Genomic DNA, 19336 nt, shown 5'->3' on the forward strand with positions numbered 1-19336 from the left:
AGCACATGTTCTGCATCCTGAGATTATATTGGGAGCTGTGGTGGAGCCTTCTAGCAGACCTCCGGTGACACGAAGGCCAGGGCTGTCGGCATGAACAGGTGCAAGTTCTGCAGTGCTAGGAAAATGGCATTTTTTAGTATGAGCAGTCACTTAGATGTGTGTCATGTCCATGCACCTGGTGAGTCAGATACTGGCTGAACATGATCTAATAGTGTGTTCAAGTATTTTCTTTCTTGTCAGTGAAAAATCTCTATCAGGCATATATATGGGCATGGGGATGGACAATGCCTTCAGGAACCCAGAAATAAACTCTTGGTCCTGTATGGATTATGTGTGAAACTTTCCTTTTTTGTCCTTTTCCCTTTCCTAAATCTCCTTTTCTCCTCCACCTCCACCTCCAAACAAACACACCATAAAAAAAAAAAGTTACTTGAAGGTTGGAAAATTTAAGTATATCAACAAAGACCCCACGACTTATAGCACAGGGAACTCTACCTGGTATTCTGTGATAACCTATATGAGAAAAGAATCTTCTTTTTTTTTTAATTCTTAATGTAGCCAATTTTTTTTTTTTTTTTTGGCTGCGTTGGGTCTTCATTGCTGTGCACGGCTTTCTCTAGTTGTGGCGAGCGGGGGTGCTCTTTATTGCAGCGTGTGGGCTTCTCATTGCAGTGGCTTCTCTTGTTGTGGAGCACGGGCTCTAGGCGCGCGGGCTTCAGTAGTTGTGGCGCGCGGGCTCAGTAGCTGTGGCACGTGGGCTTAGTTGCTCTGTGGCATGTGGGATCATCCCGGACCAGGGGTCGAACCCATGTCCCCTGCAGTGGCAGGCGGATTCTTAACCACTGCGCCACCAGGGAATTCCCGAGAAAAGAATCTGAAAAAGAATGAATATATGTATATGTATAACAATCATTTTGCTGTACACCTGAAACTAACACAACATTGTAAATCAACTATATTTCAATAAAATTAAAATGTTAAAAAAAAAGGCCCCAGGACTTGGAAAAGATATAGGCCAGCAATAGGGCAATTCCCAGCATAGGCCTGTTTCTCTGGGAAAGTCTGCTGAGGGCAACTATTGTGAGTGAGGCTAGACCTGCATGACTGGTGTCTTGCGCAGACCGCATGCCCCTCTAGAATCGGGAGAAGTGAGGCTCCTTTTCTGTAGTTAACGTGGAGGCAGTCCACCTCCGCTGGGGGAGATAACTGCCTTCTTTGCCTAAAACCCAGGTGTTTACGTTCCCTTTGTCTTTTTTGAGGGAAGGTGGTCCTTGGCCCCACTCAGTGCTGTTGAGTTTGTGAAGAAAAGGCTGGGGAATTCTGCCTACTCCTAAGATGTGCTCTGGCATTGCCCAAACACCAGAAAGCCCCCTCCAGCAGCGGCTGTGGGTGTTGGATCCAGGGGGCATGGGTGTGTTGAGGATTGGAATGAAGGAGGGATGGCCATTGAGAGGAAAGCATGGTATCCAGCTAAGTAACTAGACATTTCCTGGCCAGACTTGTCTATCCTATTGCCTGGCTTTAGGTAATCCCTAATATTTAAGCATTTGAAGAAATTCTGGCTTGCCCTTTGGATACTAGACCATCTTGCTCTTTTAACATATAGTCTATCCTTTAATTAAGACATCTCTAAAATAAAAGCCAGATGTTCATCTGGAAACCACATCCACACTTTTTGAGTCATGATTGGATGCCCCTAAGCTTGCCCAAGCATGGTAGGCCATGTGACAAGGGATTATCATTTGACATTCATGTTTCCTGTTCAGGAGCTGGGAACTTGATCACTCTCACACTGCGACTTTCATCTTTTTTGTGTTTGTACCTGCTCAGGCTCAGATCATCAGACTATCATGTCCCTACTTGCCCCCCTCCCCATAATCCCTCTCCTAAACAGTCCTTCCAGGGCCTCTCTCTGGAAGAAATGGGTTAGAGGGTCAAAGGGAACAAGACCAATTAGTAGCTGTAGTTCCTGCTCCTGGCAAACGCTTTGTCCATTCTTCTCTTGGCTGGAATGCTGGTGTTGGGCTCCACCTGGCAGGAGCGCAGCCCAGACTTGCCGTGGCAGCAGGTGGGTTTGAAGTCACCAGGCACACGTCCATGTGCACAGCCTGCAGCTCTTCCCTTTGTTCCCACTGTAGATACGTCATTGAGCCTGTTCTCCTTTGTAGTAAATGAACAGGACAGACGTATTGAGTATGTGACTGGGATTCAGTCTGTATATTTTTAAAATATTTACATATGTGTTTTTCATATATTCATTGATTCTAAGGCACGTCCATGTCACAGTTTAACAACTAAACACAATTTAACTTTAAAATCAGGATGTGTCATATAATCACATGTTCAAATTATAATTGACAGCTTTTTTCTCTCTCTCGGAGCGTCATACTGGTGCCTGTTAAAATTGATGGCATCTTAGAGTCCACAAAATACATTGTGTAGTGTCAGCTCATTTTGCAGTTCTTTGCCTGAAGAATTTGTGAATTTCCTCAAATAGCCAGATTTACCAGCAAGCCTCAGTATATTCAAGTTGCACTGGATGCAGCCAAGTAAAATGGCCACATCACATTTCACATGGCTTTGCTCTGCACAGAGCACTCACACATCCACCTTTGGTTGGGTTTTAGAACTATATTGGACAGTAGGCAGGACACTATGCAAATATTGCTGAGGAGCTTGTACAAGGCCACCTGACTTAGTGATTGGGAGAGCCTGTTTCTTCTGACTCCTAATATAATTTTCTTTCTTCCAAACCAGTCAGCCTACAATTCAGAAACAGCAAAAATATGTTGGGAGTGGAATCTACCATGCTTAGAGTAGAGAATAGAGATCACTACTGAGAGAATCTTGTTGGGAGTGGAATCTACCATGCTTAGAGTAGAGAATAGAGATCACTACTGAGAGAATCTTTATAGTAGGCAAAAATTGGGAATCTAAACACCCACAGAAGAAAATAGCTAAGCACAATATATTATCACTATAGAATGCATAGACGTTGAAAATGACAGGTGTGTGGATTGTTGCTGATACAAAGAGAATGTGTATTTAAAAGAGGGAAATATGGATATCCAGGCAGAGAGGATTCTGGGAAGGTGTGACCAGAACGCATGTCTCATCTCTTTGATTCTGATGCCAACCATTGACCTCTTTCAGCAAGCAGGGGCAGGTGGGGCTCAGAGGAGTCAGAAAGGCTGAGTTTCTGAGCAAATGCTAAGACAGAGAAGTTATGGAAGAGGAGGCAAGAGACCCAGAAGATGGAACCAAGACACTTGACATACCAGTAATAGGAGTGCTAAAAGGAGAAAAAGGTAAAGGAAGGGCATATCAGTCAGGACAGGCTAGGACTAGGTTAAAATGTAATAGCAAACAGTCCATAACCTCAGTAGTTTAACTCAACAAGTTTATTTTTCCCCCATAATGCAGTAGCCAGTATAGGTCTGGGAGGAGGGGGCTCTGCCCATTGTTGTTATTCAGGAACAAAAGGTGATAGAGGCTTCGTCTCAACATGGTAAATCATGAACTAGTACTTAAAGTTGGCTTGGAAGTGCACAGATCACTTCTGCTCCTATTTCATTGGCCAACGCAAATCACAACTCCACTTTTAACTTCAAAGGGAAGGAAGTATGGTCCTCCCCTATAGATGGAAGGAGGAAAGCTAGAAATATTTGCTGAACGGCACTCCTGACTTACCACTAGGGGAAATAAGTAAAATACATCTAAGTGTATCCTAGTAAAATTTCTTAACTTTAGGATGCAAAGAAAAGTCTTCCAAGCTTTCAGGCCAAAGGAACACATTATTTACAAAGGAAAAAGAACCACACTGGCATCAGATTTTCTATTTGCAACACCAAGAAGCTGAAAGGTGGTAGAATTTTATCTACAAACCACTGAGGAAAAAAGGAAGGCAACTCAAGAATCCTATACCCAGACAGACTTTTATCTAACATAGTATTGGAAGTCCTAGCCATAGCAATTAGGCAAGAAAAGAGATAAAACACATCCAGAATCAGAAAGGAAAAAGTAAATTATCAAATGACACCTTTTCCAGTGTTTTATTATGAAAATTTCAAACATACAGAAAAGTGGAAAGAAGTTTAACTTATGCATCTTACTTTTTGATGCATTTTGTTCTAATGCAGACATTAGTACACCTCCCTCTAAATGCTTCATTCAGCCTGTCGTTAACTATAGTTCAGTATTTGTTTACACTTTTTTTCTCACTGGTAAAATTTACAAGCAATGAAATCTCAAATCTTAAGTGTACATTCACTGAATTTTGACAAATGCATGCATGTGTGTAACCCAAACCCTCCTCATGACACAGAACGTTTTCATCCTGCCAAAAGGTTCTCTGAACCCTTTTTCAATCAATCTCTGCCCCAACTGCTACCCCCTAGAGACAGCCACTGGTCTGATTTGTTCCACCAGAGGTTAGCTTTCCCTGTTCTAGAACTTTGTACAATTCTAATTATATGTGCTCTTTCATGCCCTTCACTCAGCGTGTTTTTAATATTCATCCATGTTCCATGTATCGGTAGTTCATGCTTTTTATTGCTGAGTAGTGTTCTATTGCATTCCATGATTATACCACAGTTTATTTATCCATTCCGTTGATGATCAATTGGGTTGTTCCTGGGTTTTCTTGTTAAGAATAAGGCTGTGATGAACATTCTGATAAATATCTATTTGTAGACATATGTTTTCGTTTCTTTTAGGTAATATTTAGATGGGAATTCTTGGGTTAGGCTAGGTGTGTGTTTTGTCTTACAAGGAACTACCAGACCTTTTCCCAAAGTGCTTGTGTCTTTTTACACTCCCTCCAACAATATGAGAGTTCCAGTTGGTCCACACCCTCACCAACATTGTTGTTGTCAATCTTTTAAATTTTAATGTTTGGCATTTTAATAAACAAATGTATTAAAGTTCTCCAGAGAAACAGAACCAATAGGAGATATAGATAAAGAGATTTATTGGTATTATAAGGAATTGACTCATGCAATTATGGTAGCAAGAAGTCCTGTGATCTGCTGTCTGCAAGCGGAAGACCCAGGAAAGCCCACCAGCTTTAGTTCCAGCCTGAGTCTGAAGGCCTGAGAACCAGGAGAAAACCTATGGTATACAGCCCAGTCCAAGGGCAGGAGAATACCAGTGTCCCCAAACAAACAGGCAGAGAGCTCAAAATCTCCCTTCCTCTGCCTTTTTATTCTCTTCAGGTCTTCCACAGATTGGATGATGCCATTACTAGGGAGGGCAATGTGCTTTACTCAGTCTACTGATTCAAATGTTAATCTCATCCAGAAACACCCTGACAGACACACCCAGATATAATGTTTAACCAAGTATCTGCACACACCATGACCCAGTCAAGTTGACACATAAAGTTGACCAACACAACAGATAAGTTAAATACACACACAGACACACACACACTAATGTATTAAATTGATTTTAAGTATCAGTGTGGCTCTCTCCTCATACCTGCTTATGCGAATTTTATTGGCTTCTGGGGCAACAGGTGAGCCCCAGACCCTAGAATGGAATCTAGAGGCTGAGTCCAGAAGAGAGGTGTTGAAAGAAGCAACAGTCAGAACTGGTGGGCCTGTCCCTAGTCCAGAATGTTTTCCAGGAGAGACTGAACCAGACATCAGCAACTGATAAATTGTGCATTGGTTTCCAGTTATTTCTTTGATAGAGGGAGAGAGAGAGAGAGAGTGTGTGTGTGTGTGTGTGTGTGTGTGTGTGTAGAATGTGATACAGCCTCTGCTCTTGGGGACACATTCGGTACAGAATTGTAAAAGAAAGCCATCCGGTATTACCCCTTGACCTTTTATTTGTAATAAATCCCATTTAATAAAATTCATTTAGTCAAGTCTCAAAGCACCACAAGGATGTGAGAGGAAAAAGTCTACACTGGAAACTAGGAACTGGATGGTAGGGATGGAGTATGGGGGTGGGACTGCCTGCGCCCCTAGGTGAGAGAAGTTACATCAGCCCCTCACCCAGACATAGGGCCTGCCTGCATAGCGTGGCTTCCTTTACCCTGGTTGCTCCTTTTGATTCTTCTCCCTTTAGGTGATCCCAGAGACAGGCAGAACTGGGGCAGGGCTAAAATAGCGCATCAGCATAGGAGGGAGGGTCTGAGAGGGAACTGGGGCAACGTGTAGAGCACATGTCCTGCCTGCCCAAGAATCAGGTCTTAAAGGAGAAGGTTGCCGTTTTGGAAAATGAGAAAAACTTTGTATTGCATGATAAATTCTGTAGAGGCTTGAGAGAATTGTTGTAACTTGAGCCGCTTGCCCCGACCTTTCCTCAGTTGCTCTCTCAGTCAAATGGAAGCACCTGGGTGAAGTCCAAGGGGCCCAGTTAACCTGACCCAGGAAGACGCTGGATGCACATGGCCATGTGTGCATTCCTGGGTCACTCTTGGTTCACTTGCCTGACACCACCTCCCTTTGGCCCGGTGGTAACAGAGTTAAGGCCCTGCACCAGGTGCAGGCTTGTCTTTTCTCGGGAGATTCGGTTTCTGGTCCAGCCGGTCGAATGGCAAGGATTCCCCCACTTAAGCCAGACGCTTGTTGAAAGACAGGAAGCAACTGGGCTCTGGCTGATCACCTCTCTGCATAACCTTGGGCTGATCTGATGATGAGAGGAAGAAAGAAGATGAGGTCTCCATTAGGATCTCTCTCTCTCATTGATTGGGGGTGGGGGGATCCTGCAGCAGCATTTGCTTGTTAGAGCCCACCCAGCACAGAATTGGGAGATTGTAGACAAATTCCCCCTCGGTGCTCTGTCATTCATTCCTCCCTCATTTTGAGAGGCTGGCAGAAAAGGACTAGGAACCGGGTGAGTTCCCTGTCTCTGCCACAGCCTGGTGGGAGCAAAGGCTTAGGGGAACCGGTGTCAGACTTGGCTGGCAAGCCTGAGCTAGCCGACACCTCCCTTCACGCTGTCAGATGTTAAGGACAGAATGCGGGCAGGGCTGCCTCTGAAAAGAGGTTAGGCGGGAGAGAGGAAGGCAGCTGGGCGCACGTGCTGTCTGCTCGCCTGGCTTCCAGGGCATGATGGGTAGAGTCTAGTCTCAGCGCAGTTGGAGAGTGTTCTGAGAACTCCACCTGTAGCTTGCTTTCTCACGAAGCATCTCTTACCCGTGTTTTCTGAGTGCTGATGAGGTCTCATGAAAATTGACAGAAATCGTGTTGATCGGATGACTTTGGGGACCGTTGTTTGGTCTTTGTTTGCGGGGCTGATTTTAATTCAGTTGGGACTTTTTTCCAAAATGGTATCAAAATTTCCTAGAATTCTTTTAACCTTCAGATGGCTCGTAAACATCATAGTATTTATTATTACATAGGGCTATTGATGCTGAATCGTGACTGGACAGTTATGAGAAAAGATTGGGGTGGGAGAGTGGTAACATCCATTTTGATCATTGGATGACCTCTTGGGAAAGAAGGTGGGGACACTAGTTTCCCCACCCCCCCGCCCCGAGGCTCTCCATATTTTTCCATCCCTCTTACCTTTTGCCCTTTATTTTCCATTTAAAAGGTAATTTGCAAACTCAGTGTCTTAGAACCAATGCTATAGGCTCAGTGCCCGAGTGGAAAGCAGAGCTCTGTCCTTCCATATTAACAGAATTCCCGGGAAAAAATTATCAGTTTTGTTACAGGTTATGAGATTATCCAGGACCATGGGTGCTTCAGGAGAAATTGCTGGAGTGATGTGGAAGGTTTGAGGTGAATATTTGGTGCTACCTTGTGTCTTTGCAGCATTTTGCATTCTTTTTTTTTTGTAATTTATTTATAAAAATAAATTTTTATAAATTTATAAAAATTTGTGTTGGGTCTTCGTTGCTATGCACGGGCTTTCTCTAGTTGCGACGAGCGGGGGCTACTCTTCATTGCAGTGTGCAGGCTTCTCATTGCGCTGACTTCTCTTGTTGCAGAGCACAAGCTCTAGGCTCGTGGGCTTCAGTAGTTGTGGCTCATGGGCTCAGTAGTTGTGGCTCGTGGGCTCTAGAGCGCAGGCTCAGTCGTTGTGGCGCACGGGCTTAGTTGCTCCACGGCATGTGGGATCTTCCCGGACCAGGGATTGAACCCGTGTCCCCTGCGTTGTCAGGCGGATCCTTAACCACTGCGCCACCAGAGAAGCCCTCACATCCTTTTTGCCATGTGTCTCCTCCTTCTGTACCAGTCAGCCTGTCCCACAGCCCAGGGAACATGGTGCACACTGGGTGGTCAGACTTCCTGGTTGTGTGCCAGCTCTGGTGCTCTGGCTGCGTTACCTTGGGCAAGTGACCTACCTTGGTGTCCTCTTCTGCAAAACAGAGTTAACGTTAGTACCTACCTCATATTCAGGCAAATGAGAAGACACGTAAAGCCCAGTGGCTTCCCATATCAACGTAAATGCAAGCTGTTATTTATCATCATGTGCACAAGTGGGCGGGACCTCAGTGTGTTCAGTGCCACGTCAGCTATACAGAAAGTGCCACACACAGTGCTCCAAAGTTCTGTGCTCTGAAGAGATGCGACCAGCAGTGATGGCCGCTGGCCACCCCCAGCACACTTTTGCATGACCTGTGGCCAATGTGCCCTGCTGGTCCGTCACCCCCATCTCTCAGCCCACCCCCCAAATCCCTTCTCCAGCCTGTTCCTTCCTCCTCGTCAAGCACTGCCTGGCTTGATGATGATGATACCACTGTTCATTTGTTTAGCTTCTTTTTAGTGTGCTTTCAGGTTCTCATCTCATTTGATCCTCAAAAGGGAGGTAAATGTCTCTTTTTCAGATGAAGAACTGAGGTCCAGGGAGAGTAGATAACTTGCCAAGGTCTTGAGGCTGGAAAAGCCAGGTTATCTTGGTCTTTCCCACTCATGACAGACCCTGAGTTATTTTTTTGAGCCTTACACACACACACACACACACACACACACACACACACACATGCAGAGTTAGGTGATGCAAGTGGTAATGACCCTGCTTTCATTAGAATATAGGTCTCTACCTACTATAGTGGTGCTTCCTGCAAGACATAATATTTCCCAGCCCACCTCTTTTTTAAAACCCTGTTCTGAGATGTGTTTCCCAACACCACCAAGCAATTAGCTTAATTCTGATAGCATCTACCTGGAGATAGCATCAGATCCCACAGGTCAAGGGCTCAGTCCCACAAGACTGCCCCTACTTCAGATGCCAATCACAAGCCCGGGTTGTCACCTCTGCTTCTGCCCAACTGTCTATTGATTGGAGGTTCCCATGCCCCCCCCCTACATTTGTTTAATATGCTAGAGTGGCTCCCAGAACTCAGAGAAACATTTTACTTACCAGATCAATGGTTTATTATAAAAGGATGTAACTGAGGAACAGCCCAAGGGGAGAGAAGCACAGGGCAAGGTGTGGGGAAAGGGCACAGGGCCAACGCTGTCTCCAGGCACACCACTCTCCTCAGATCTCCATGTGTGCACCGGCGCGGGAGCTCTCCAGACCCTGTCCTTTTGGAGTTTTATGGGGGCTCCATTACATAGGCATGATTGATTCAACCATTAGCCATTGGTGATTGATCCAGAGGTGGGGCTGAAAGTTCCAGTCCTCTAATCACAGGGTTGGTTCCCTTGGCAACCAGCCCCCATCCGTAGGTTAACTAGGGCTTTCCAGAAGTCACCTCATTAACATAAACTCTGGTGTGGTTGAAAGGGGCTGGTTATGAATAACAAGACACTCCTTTTCATCCTTTCACCTTTGGCTCTGGAGCTATTTCAGGAAGTGATGACAGAAAACCAAATATAATTGGTCTTAGGGAATTCCAAGGGTTTTAGGAGCTCTATGCCAGAAACCGGACAAAGACCAAATGTATACTTCTGACTATAAATCACAATATCACACCTGCGGTCAGCTTTTTCTTCCCTAATGGCAAGGACTTTAGATTGGGAGCTAAGAAATCTGATTCTGGTCTCAGCTCCGCCCCTAAATTGTTTGACTGATGGCCTCACTGGGGTCTCTTTCTTTATCTGTACAGTGAGAGGATTGGTCTAAACCTGTGAGTCTCAACTTGTTTTTTCCTAGGACATAAACATCGGGTGACATTCCTTCCTAGACCTTCTTGTGGGGTGGCCTTCTTCCCAGCACCGTAGCTGTAACTCGACCCCTCTCCTGTACTCAAGGAATCACGTTGGGATGTGAGGGTTTGAATGATGCTATTGTAGCAACAACAATGACTCTGTTCTGAGTTATCAGAAAAGTGAGTAATGTACAAGGTGAAGGGCTTTTCTTTAGTAAGAAATCACTTTACCACCTCCCAGTGGCTGCATCAGGACATAGTGTTAGAGGACCTGTCAGGAGCACGTCCATCCTGGCCTGCCTGCAGCCCTGAGCCCTCAGCCCGCAGACAGCGTGCTAACTTAGCAAGTTTAAAGTGGAAGCATCCTGTAGTCAAAGGGTTGCAAAACCTTGGTCTTTTTAAAACATTTTTTTAATAAATTTTTTATTTTTATTTTTTTGGCCTCACCACACAGCATGTTGGGATCTCAATTCCCCGACCAGGGATCGAACCCGTGCCCCTTGCACTGGAAGCGCGGAGTCTTAACCACTGGACCGCCAGGGAAGACCCAACCTTGGTCTTTTGAGTCAGAAAAAAGGGTGAACAAATCTCCCAATGGCTGGTCATTCTATGGAATGTTATTTAAGTATTGGTTTATTTGCAGGGCACAGCCATGAGGGTAGATTCAAGGGTACAGAGGGACTTAGGTTAGATGTGAAGAGCATCCTCATTCTACCAGACTCGAGTTCATTCCTCACCTGTGCCAGGAAACTGGGGATGGACCCTCCCCCATCACGTTTCTTTTCTGTCTTCTGGTTTTGTCATTAATGGATTCAAAAGCATCCAGAGATCAGAAAATACAGCCCTTTCTCAAAGCTTGGCCAGAGTCCTTGGGATGGTAGCACTTCCAAGAATTTTTAGCCAAGACACTTAGATGCTAAAGCTCTTTGAGGAAAGGGGTTGGAGGAATGGGAACGGTGCCACGGAGTCTGAGGTCCACATTGCCTGGAGTGAACCGGACTGTGGATTTTCTGTCTGGTCCTGTAGCTCAGAGCATTGTCACTGAAGAGAGGAGGGTTTGGAGAAGACTTCAAGCAAAGTGCTTGTGCCCTACACGGGAACGTGGGAGCCAGCTTGCTTCCTGTCTGAGCACCACCAGCTGCCAGAGTGGAGGGCTTTCCATACAGAATGAGCGACTCCCCTCGGGAAGGACACTGGTGAAGGTGTGAACTCCTCTCCTCCTGGAGCAGCTAACAGTCAACATGAACCCTCGCCTCATAGTAAATATTGCTGATAGATATTACCAGCATCCAGTGAAACTGTGCGTGGGACATTTTGACTGCAAATTAATAGAAGAGTCTGATCTTCACAACAATATTTTAGTGTGCTGTATTTGACCTAGGAATTCCAGACTGAGAAAGTAGGGATTATGGTCACAAAAGGGAGCAGCTGTGATGTTTAAAATTCAATGTGGACAAGTAAATAGATAACTTTTCAATCTTTTTGGTAGAATGGAAAAGAAGTAATCCATTTTAAAGTAATTTTTATTTTATTTTTTAGTTTTTGACTGCAACGTGCGGCTTGTGGGATCTTAGTTCCCCGAGCCGGGGTCAAACCCAGGCCCTCGGCATTGAAAGCACACAGTCCTAACCACTGGACCGCCAGGGAATTCCCCATTTGAAAGCAATTTTTTTTTTTTTTTTGCGGTACGCGGGCCTCTCACTGCTGTGGCCTCTCCTGTTGCGGAGCACAGGCTCCAGATGTGCAGGCTCAGCGGCCATGGCTCACGGGCCCAGCCGCTCCGCGGCATGTGGGATCTTCCCGGACCGGGGCACAAACCCGTGTCCCCTGCATCGGCAGGCGGACTCCCAACCACTGCCCCACCAGGGAAGCCCTGAAAGCAATTTTAATAAAAGTAAAATGGGGGAAATTGAAAATAGTGGATCTGTATTTATCTATAAAAATAAGTCAAAAAATAATTTATTAAAAAATAGATCAAAGGACTAGGTTTACTTAATGGAGTTCAGCTCAGAAGATTCTCAACCAAAGTCTCCAATACTGATACAGTTCCGATGAAGCTCCCTGGGTGTATAAGCAAACTTCCTCGGGAATAAAACAGCAGGGTCTGTCGCCTATCGTTGTGAAACAGCTGTTACTCTTGGTGGCATATGGCCAAGGCATGTGTGGCATCTGGGAGCGCTCTGGAGGGCCGCCTGTGGCTCGCACACTCTCGGAGGACAGCTGCCCGAGCCACGGGAGGAAAGATGCTCTGGATGAGGGACGGAGGTGCCCAGGACTATAGGGATTCCTGCCACAGGTGATCCAGCCAAGTGGTTTGAGGGCTGGGAGGCGGAAGGATGTTAAATTTAACTCTTATTATTCAAAGACAGATTATTTGGTTGCCTTGATTAGATCGATGCCTCCCTGTCCCCGTTGCCCACTGGACCCCCTTGGGAAAGGGGAAAGGGTCTAAAAGAAAATAAAACTCAAATCAGCTGTCAGTGACTTCTGATAAACTTCAGCAAGGGGCATGACAAGGGTGAGCCCCAGTGAAAAAATGGGAATTGGAGGCTGTAATCAGAAAACCACATGTTACCTGCCTTTAATGAAGAAGTAGGCGGTAGGATGTATCTAGACTGTAATTCGCCATTTTGACTCTGACCCCACAATGGCCAGAGTCACCTAAGAGTTTCCACATTTATGATGAATATGTTTGGTTTGGAAAAAAACATTTCATTCTATTTCCTCTTTTTCAGGTTTCAAGTGCCCCATTTGCTCTAAGTCTGTGGCTTCCGACGAGATGGAAATGCACTTTATAATGTGTCTGAGCAAACCTCGCCTCTCCTACAACGGTAAGAGCTTAGCTGGGGCGGGAGGTGTGGGGGGAGCTCTGAGCAAGGGTCTTTGCAGCCTCTGTGGCTCTGGGCAGCATGTCCACCCCGCCTTCCGGCAAGAGGAGTGGAGCAGGGAGGAAGGCATAGGGACGGGGTCTGGAAGTCCCTTGGGTGGCCAGTTAGCCCTGCCCTTTCTTCCACCCACTTAGTTCCTTGCCCCTGTGGTTGGGAGACAGGCCTTGGTCACACAGCTGACAGCAGAGGGCCCAGCGGGAGTGCCAGCCCTCTGTGGGGAAGGGAGTCTGGGCTGTGCCTTGCACACAGTGCTTCAGCCTGACTCTCCACAGTAGAGTAGGTGTGATTTGTGGACACCTTTGGGGATTGAGAATGCTGACCTGCCACCTCATCGCTGCCCCGAGGCTGTGCTGCTTCCTGCCTTGGAGGCGGCCGCGGGGCTGAGCAGTGAGTACAACGGGGGACTCAGTGAAACGCCCCTGCCACGGCACCTCTGTGGACAGAACGAGGGTCAGCACCTGCCTGGTTTACTTTGGGGGAGGCTTGGAGCTCAACTGTTCTGGGTTCAGAGCCTGCCTTGGCCACTTACTTACTGGCTGTGCGGTCTTGAACAAGTGCTCAGTTTGCAGAGCCTTGGTTTTCTGGTCCCTAAAATGGGGATTTCAGTACAGGCTTCGTAGGATTTTTGTCAGAATAAAGTGAGATATTACACATAAAAGCTTTCAGTCCGGAGCCTGACACATGGTCAGTGCTCAGGAAGTTACAGCCGCCCCGAGAGATGCAAGGCCATCCCTGGGTTTCTTTTCATCCTTTTCGGAAGTGGACTGTCTGCTCTTGAGTTCCTTGCACCCTGTGCTGCCAGTGACTCTTGGGCTTTCCATCCTTACGTGCTTAGTTTGGTCTTCAAACCATGTTCCTCAGAGAACTGTGTCTTCTACGAGAATGGGCACTGGATCTGAGAGGGGTGTGCCCGACCTGACCCCAACCCCGGCCTGCCTTGTAGGTTAGATTCACGACGATGCTTAGGAAAACAGCACTGAGATTTCTCAGGGCCCCAGGGCTGGGCAGGAGGTGGGCCCGCATCACCTGACCCCCATCCTGTCCGTGAAAGTTTCCCAGGTCGACTCTCCTTACAGACCTTCCTTGGGCTCCTGCCTCCTCAGACCCACCTGTGTAGGCCAGATAATTCCAGATTGTTCCTGCGAAATTAATCTGGCGAATCTGATTACCTGATTCTCCTGAAGACACGTCCTGCTATTCTCTGATCTCTTTTCTTGCACCGCCAACAGATTCTGGACATGGGCCGGCTGGCCAGTTACCCTTTGTCTCAGATACACGTGGTCTGGTGACCTTTGCCATCTCTGAGCCCAGGTGTCCTTCCCTTTCCTCTCCTCCCTGGTTGTCCAGGGAGCCCCCGTTCTCCCCAGGGGACAGCCTGTCGCATCCCTGGGGACTGACTGATGCTGAGTCTCTGAGTCTCGTCCCTCAAGCTCTGGGCTCCCCGTCAGGCTCGTCGAAGATGCTCAGCTCCACTTCGTTCCTTGTCTCTGCCTGGGACCAGGGAGGGAGATGACTGAGTCTTCTCCCGCGGCTGACAGCCCTCCCCCGCCGTGGCCTCAGAAACCGTGTTCACTTATTTCCCACGTGCACAGCACCCCCGTGAAGGCTGCTTTTTGTCCCGTGGGGCGCTGGGCAGAGTTCTCTGTGGACACTGCCTTGCTGTCATGAGAACACAAAGCAGCCTCAGAGTGGGCTCACCCGACAGGCCTGGGCTCTTGGCGTCATGAGGGAGAACTTTGCAGGGCAGCTGTGGAGGGCAGAGCGCTCTTGGGGCCACTCTGTAAGGAGGACCCACATGCCCGGCTTGGACAGTGGGGGAGGTGAGGGCATGGGCTTCTCTCCCGGAGAACTGCCCGGGATACCTGCAGCGCCTCTTCCATGTGAGCACGTACGTGCCAGTGCCCCCATAGGTGTCCTCCTTGCCTTTCCTCTTTGCCTCCAAAGAGAGGCAGCCCTGGAGAGCAGTCCTGACAGCCCAGCCCGAGCACAGGTCGCCTGCAGAAGCCACACTCAGAGTCGGAGTCCCCTTAGAGGAAGCAGAGGTTGGCCAACCAGTCTGAGGCATAACCATGGCTGTTCTTGGTCTCTTCTCACTTCTTCCTTCCTCTCATTGAAAAGCTACCTCTTTGGGTGTGTGTGTGTGTGTGAGAGAGAGAGAGAGAGAGAGAGAGTGTGAGTGTGAGTGTAAATTAGAAGCTTTAAACTGGACGATCTCTTTTGCAAAAACCAGTCCTTTACCACCTGAGGCAAAGAAAGGCATGTTGTTCCTGGTCCCATCAGTGGAATGTGTCTTAAGGTGAGGAAAGTGCTTCAGAAACAGTGGCCTGGCCCCTCCATCACAGCTGGATTCCTCACATTCAGCCTTTGTCTTTTCTAAAGACACCTAACCCTTCCGGATAAGAGAAAGGCATTTGTCACTTGGGGTTTGTATACGGAGTGTGAGTCTCCGGGCTGGTCTAGGGCCTGTTTTAGTTCAGATAAGGCACAGGCCTTTCGGGGCCTTAGGCCGAAGTCCCAGGTCGGACCTCTAGGTATTTATTTTGGTTTTGCCAGTAACGTATTTTACCAATGATTTCTTATCATCCTGAGCTCCCCAGCTTCGCTTTATCTCTTCTACCAAAAAAGAAAAAAGTGAAGAGACTTAAAGCATTTGTGAGGTGTAGAACTCCCAGAATCTTTCTGGAAAGGGGAGAATCTGAGACTTCCTTAGTGGATTAAGAAGTGCTATATTCTTGTGAAAATTCACTGGGATTCCTGGTCACTCCCATCTGCGCACACACACACACGCACACACACGCACATGCACACACACACGCACGCGCGCACACACACGCAGGCACACACATGCGCACACACACGCACGCGCGCACACACACGCAGGCACACACATGCGCACACACACACACGCGCGCACACACCCTCCCTGTAGCTGCTGGCACCAGTTGGGGAAATTTTTAGGAAATTTATAGCGGTTATATAAGATGAAATTTAGTTAACCACCAAGTTGGGGGGGGGAGTAGAAACCTCCTAAATGAGACAGATAGAAAGTAGTATTTTTCTTATTATGAGGGTTGGCCTGAGCCGTGGGTTGGAAGGCCTCCAGTAGCCACCTGCCAGATTAAAAAAAAAAAAAAAAAAAGCCAGTTTTGGAAAGGCAAGACTAGTTTAACTGGTTTACCCAGTGCTCAAGAGAAATGTGAAGGCCAGTAACTGGTGCTTCTTGGCAGGCACCTGGTTTGTGAGTCCTGGTGACCCATTCGGAGGGGTAGGGAAGGGAGCTGCACCGCAGAGCGCAGAATCTTCTATCCTCCATTCTCTTCGGCGGGCAGCTCTGAACCCAGGACCCCTCAAAGATGAGAGAGAGCTGGGGGGGACCGGGACCCCTTTCTGCAGGTAAATGTGGTCAGCATGATTGGGCCTTGTAATTTCTCTTCCTTTCCAATATCTGTTTGTGGTTCTGAGATGCAGGAACTTGCATTCTCAAGAACATGCACTCAGGTTTTGACCATCATACTGGTCAAGCCAGCAAAACAAGCCTCGAGATGAGGGGCCTGATTCTGCTATGAACAGAAGAGAGTCACAGTACTGGAGTGGAGGGGGGTCGTGACAGATGACTGATTGTCCATTGAAAGCCGAGGAGACCCTGGTTCCAGGATCAGCCAGGGGTCCTTGGCTCTGGGAGAGTCTGGCGTGTGGCAGGTCCATTTGCCAGCAGTATTAAGAGAGCTTGATGGCTGTCAAAGCAGCTTCAAAAGTTCCTTCCCCCCCTTGCTTTCTTCTGGGGCGCAGACCCATGCCCTGCTTCTTAGGTCCTGACCATCCATCCCTCCTCTCTACTGACAGTCATTGCCCCCAACTTCAGGGCTCTTGAAATGGTAAATGTCACACAAGGTTTCTTTAAAGGAAAGGGAATCTGGCTCCCCCCAAAGCAGGAATGCCTCCTGCTAGTTTAGCCCCAGCCAGCAGACCTGTGTAAATAGTGCTTGTTTGGCCTGTGTCTCTGCTCCCAGCGATCCTGTGGTTGGGATGGCAGTGCCTTTTCTTGGGCCTTGGGGAGCCAGGTTCTGGCCGGGGAGTGTGCCCAGCCCAGTGGGGCACTGCCAGGAGCTATTGTTCGATGCCTAGCAGCGGCTGAGTCTGGCTGCGAGGTGTCTGTCTGGAGGTGTCTGTCTGGGCGCTCTTCCTGCAGGAGGGAAGGGAGGAGGACTCCCAGCAGGCCGCTGGGTGAATGAGGAGTGGGTGGAAGGGAGACCGGAGGAGAGGGGACTGAATGGGGTCACAGGGCAGCCTCCGTAAACATGAAGCCCTGCGGAGCCGCTCTGCTTGTGATCGCAGCCCATCTCGTCAGAACAATTGGATCCAGAATAATTGGGTCGTGCCTCACAGTCTGTGGGTTGCGGTGGAGACGCCACTGCTGGTAGGGGAACTGTCTACTCAAAGTCTCCCCTTTGCCTGGAGATTTCCCAAGAGGGGAGCTGGCGACGCCTGGCAGTGGTAGCACTGCCCCTTCCTGTCCCCCCAGGAGGCTGGGCCAGCAGCTCTGCGCATGCCGAAGGGTCTCAAGCCTGGGCTCTTCCACACCTAGGCTGGAAATGAGGCTGGCGGTGGAGACTTTGTTTCTGAGTCATTTGCTGGGGATTCTCCCTCTGGCTCCCACCTTCCTTCCTCCCAGGACTGTGACTGCCATCAGGCAGCAGGGGAAGTGGGTTCTGTACGGCACCGCTCAGCTGCACCACACCAGCCTTCCCTCCATGCCGCCGGCAGCTCTGCGGGTCCCCTCGGGGGACGTCGAGCCTGTGCTCTCTGCAGGGCAGCAGTACAGCTCCCTCAGCCTGGCCTGTTCATGCTGAGCACCCAGGTTCCTCCACCAAGTTCACAAAGAGGAAGATCTGAAGCTGTCTGTGAGATGGGTGGTGGTTTCCAGCCACAAGGAAGAGACTCTACCGCCTGGTCTTTTAAGGAAAGGAGGCAGGGTGGCCAAGTGGAAGGAACTTGGCGTGGGAGTCATGGCCACTTACCAGCTGCCTGAGCTGAAGCACAGACCCCCCCCACCCCCAGGGTCTTTAGGACTCACTGAGATGTGTGTGCGACATTTGTGGCATACAGCTGGCCCCAAAGAAGTGAGGGCTCCTTTTTCTCCTCCTCCTCCTCGATCACTTTTCTCAGATAAACGGCAGCTGTCAGGGAGGGGGCAGAAGTGTGCCATCGCCTCCCACCGCAGCGCTGTCACAGAGAGCATCGCCCGCCACTCTGGGCTGGCTAGAGGGCCAGGCGTTGGCACCGTCAGCACCATCCCTCAGGCCAGGCACACTTCCGCACTCCCCCGTGGGCAGGGCCGTTGGCTTTGCACACGGTGTCGGGCAGCTGGCGGCTGTGGGTGCTTGAGAGGCCGTAAGAAAAAGGAAGAAAGCACAGCTTGGGTCTGTGTTCTCATCAGCCAGCATCGGTTGAGCCCCCCTCCTCTAGGGACCTCGGGTGCCCGGGGGCGTTTGGGTCCATCTGCAGAGTGGCCTTAACTTGTGCCCCGGCTTCAGACTGCAAGGTCCTCCGACAGCAGACAGCAGGCTCCCATCACAACAGTGCGGAAGCCTCGTAGGGTCTGGGTGATAGCCAGGCTTCAGCTCCAGCCATTTCCCCTCGCCTGCTAGGCGCCCAGGGACGCCTGGGGGCTGCTCACTCCTAGAGCCCAGGGATCGGGACGGGAAGTTTTACCCAACCCACTCAGGCCTGTGGCTGGATTTGGGCTCCTGCCTTCCGCTGTGGGGAGATGTCGCTCCCCGGGCACTGCGCTGGGTGTGAGCACTCCCTGCTGCCCCGTGCTCTCAGGGTCCCAGCCCTGGCTCCTCTTCATCCCAGGACCCCTCAGGTAGCCTTTTGCAGCCAGGGCTCTGGGTGCTGGTGAAATGTGCTCCCCACTGTGCCAGCCTGGCAGGCAGCTGTGCGGTTTAGTTCTTCCCATCCGTGCTGCAGATCCAGGCTGGCTGCTAAGTGTGCGTGAAGATGCTCTGTAATGGGTTGTGTGGTGGCGATCGACTGTTCGTAAGAAAAGTCCAGTGTCTAGCCTCCATGTGCTCAAGTCTGAGTCCTTGATAAGAAGATGAACCGCCCTCGTGCCTCTTTCTCCTTCCCCTTCCCCTAGTGATACCTAGCGAGAAAAGAGGAGAGTCCAGTCCAGTCCCGCTGAAGAAGCAAGCCCCAGGTCTCATCCCCTTGCCTGGCTCCCGCCCCCTATCCCAGCCTGGACCTGACAGGACAGACAGAGCGCAGCTCATGCAGAAAACTGTTGGGGACTGAGGGAATTCTGACTTGCCCCTGGGCTCCCAGCTGACTCACCAATCAGAAGGGGACGCTGATTCGGAATCAGTAATGTTGCTGTGTTCCCAAGGAAATCATAAGT

The 19336-nt window shown here is 49.0% G+C and overlaps 1 protein-coding gene across 3 annotated transcripts in view; it reads left to right on the forward strand.

Annotated features, from left to right (window-relative positions):
- The window catches only part of ZNRF1 (zinc and ring finger 1), a 99872-nt gene that overhangs the window by 73207 nt on the left and 7329 nt on the right, over positions 1–19336 (forward strand). For all 3 annotated transcript variants that reach the window (XR_010939350.1, XM_067721060.1, XM_067721059.1), the window contains exon 2: positions 12787–12882. Coding sequence is in view for 2 of the 3 variants with exons in the window: in XM_067721060.1 (XP_067577161.1) it covers positions 12787–12882 (96 nt within the window). In the remaining variant the exon portion in view is untranslated. The remainder of the gene's footprint in view (positions 1–12786; positions 12883–19336) is intronic.

This window comes from Pseudorca crassidens, chromosome 20 (assembly GCF_039906515.1).
Source record: "Pseudorca crassidens isolate mPseCra1 chromosome 20, mPseCra1.hap1, whole genome shotgun sequence".
NCBI lineage: Eukaryota > Metazoa > Chordata > Mammalia > Artiodactyla > Delphinidae > Pseudorca > Pseudorca crassidens.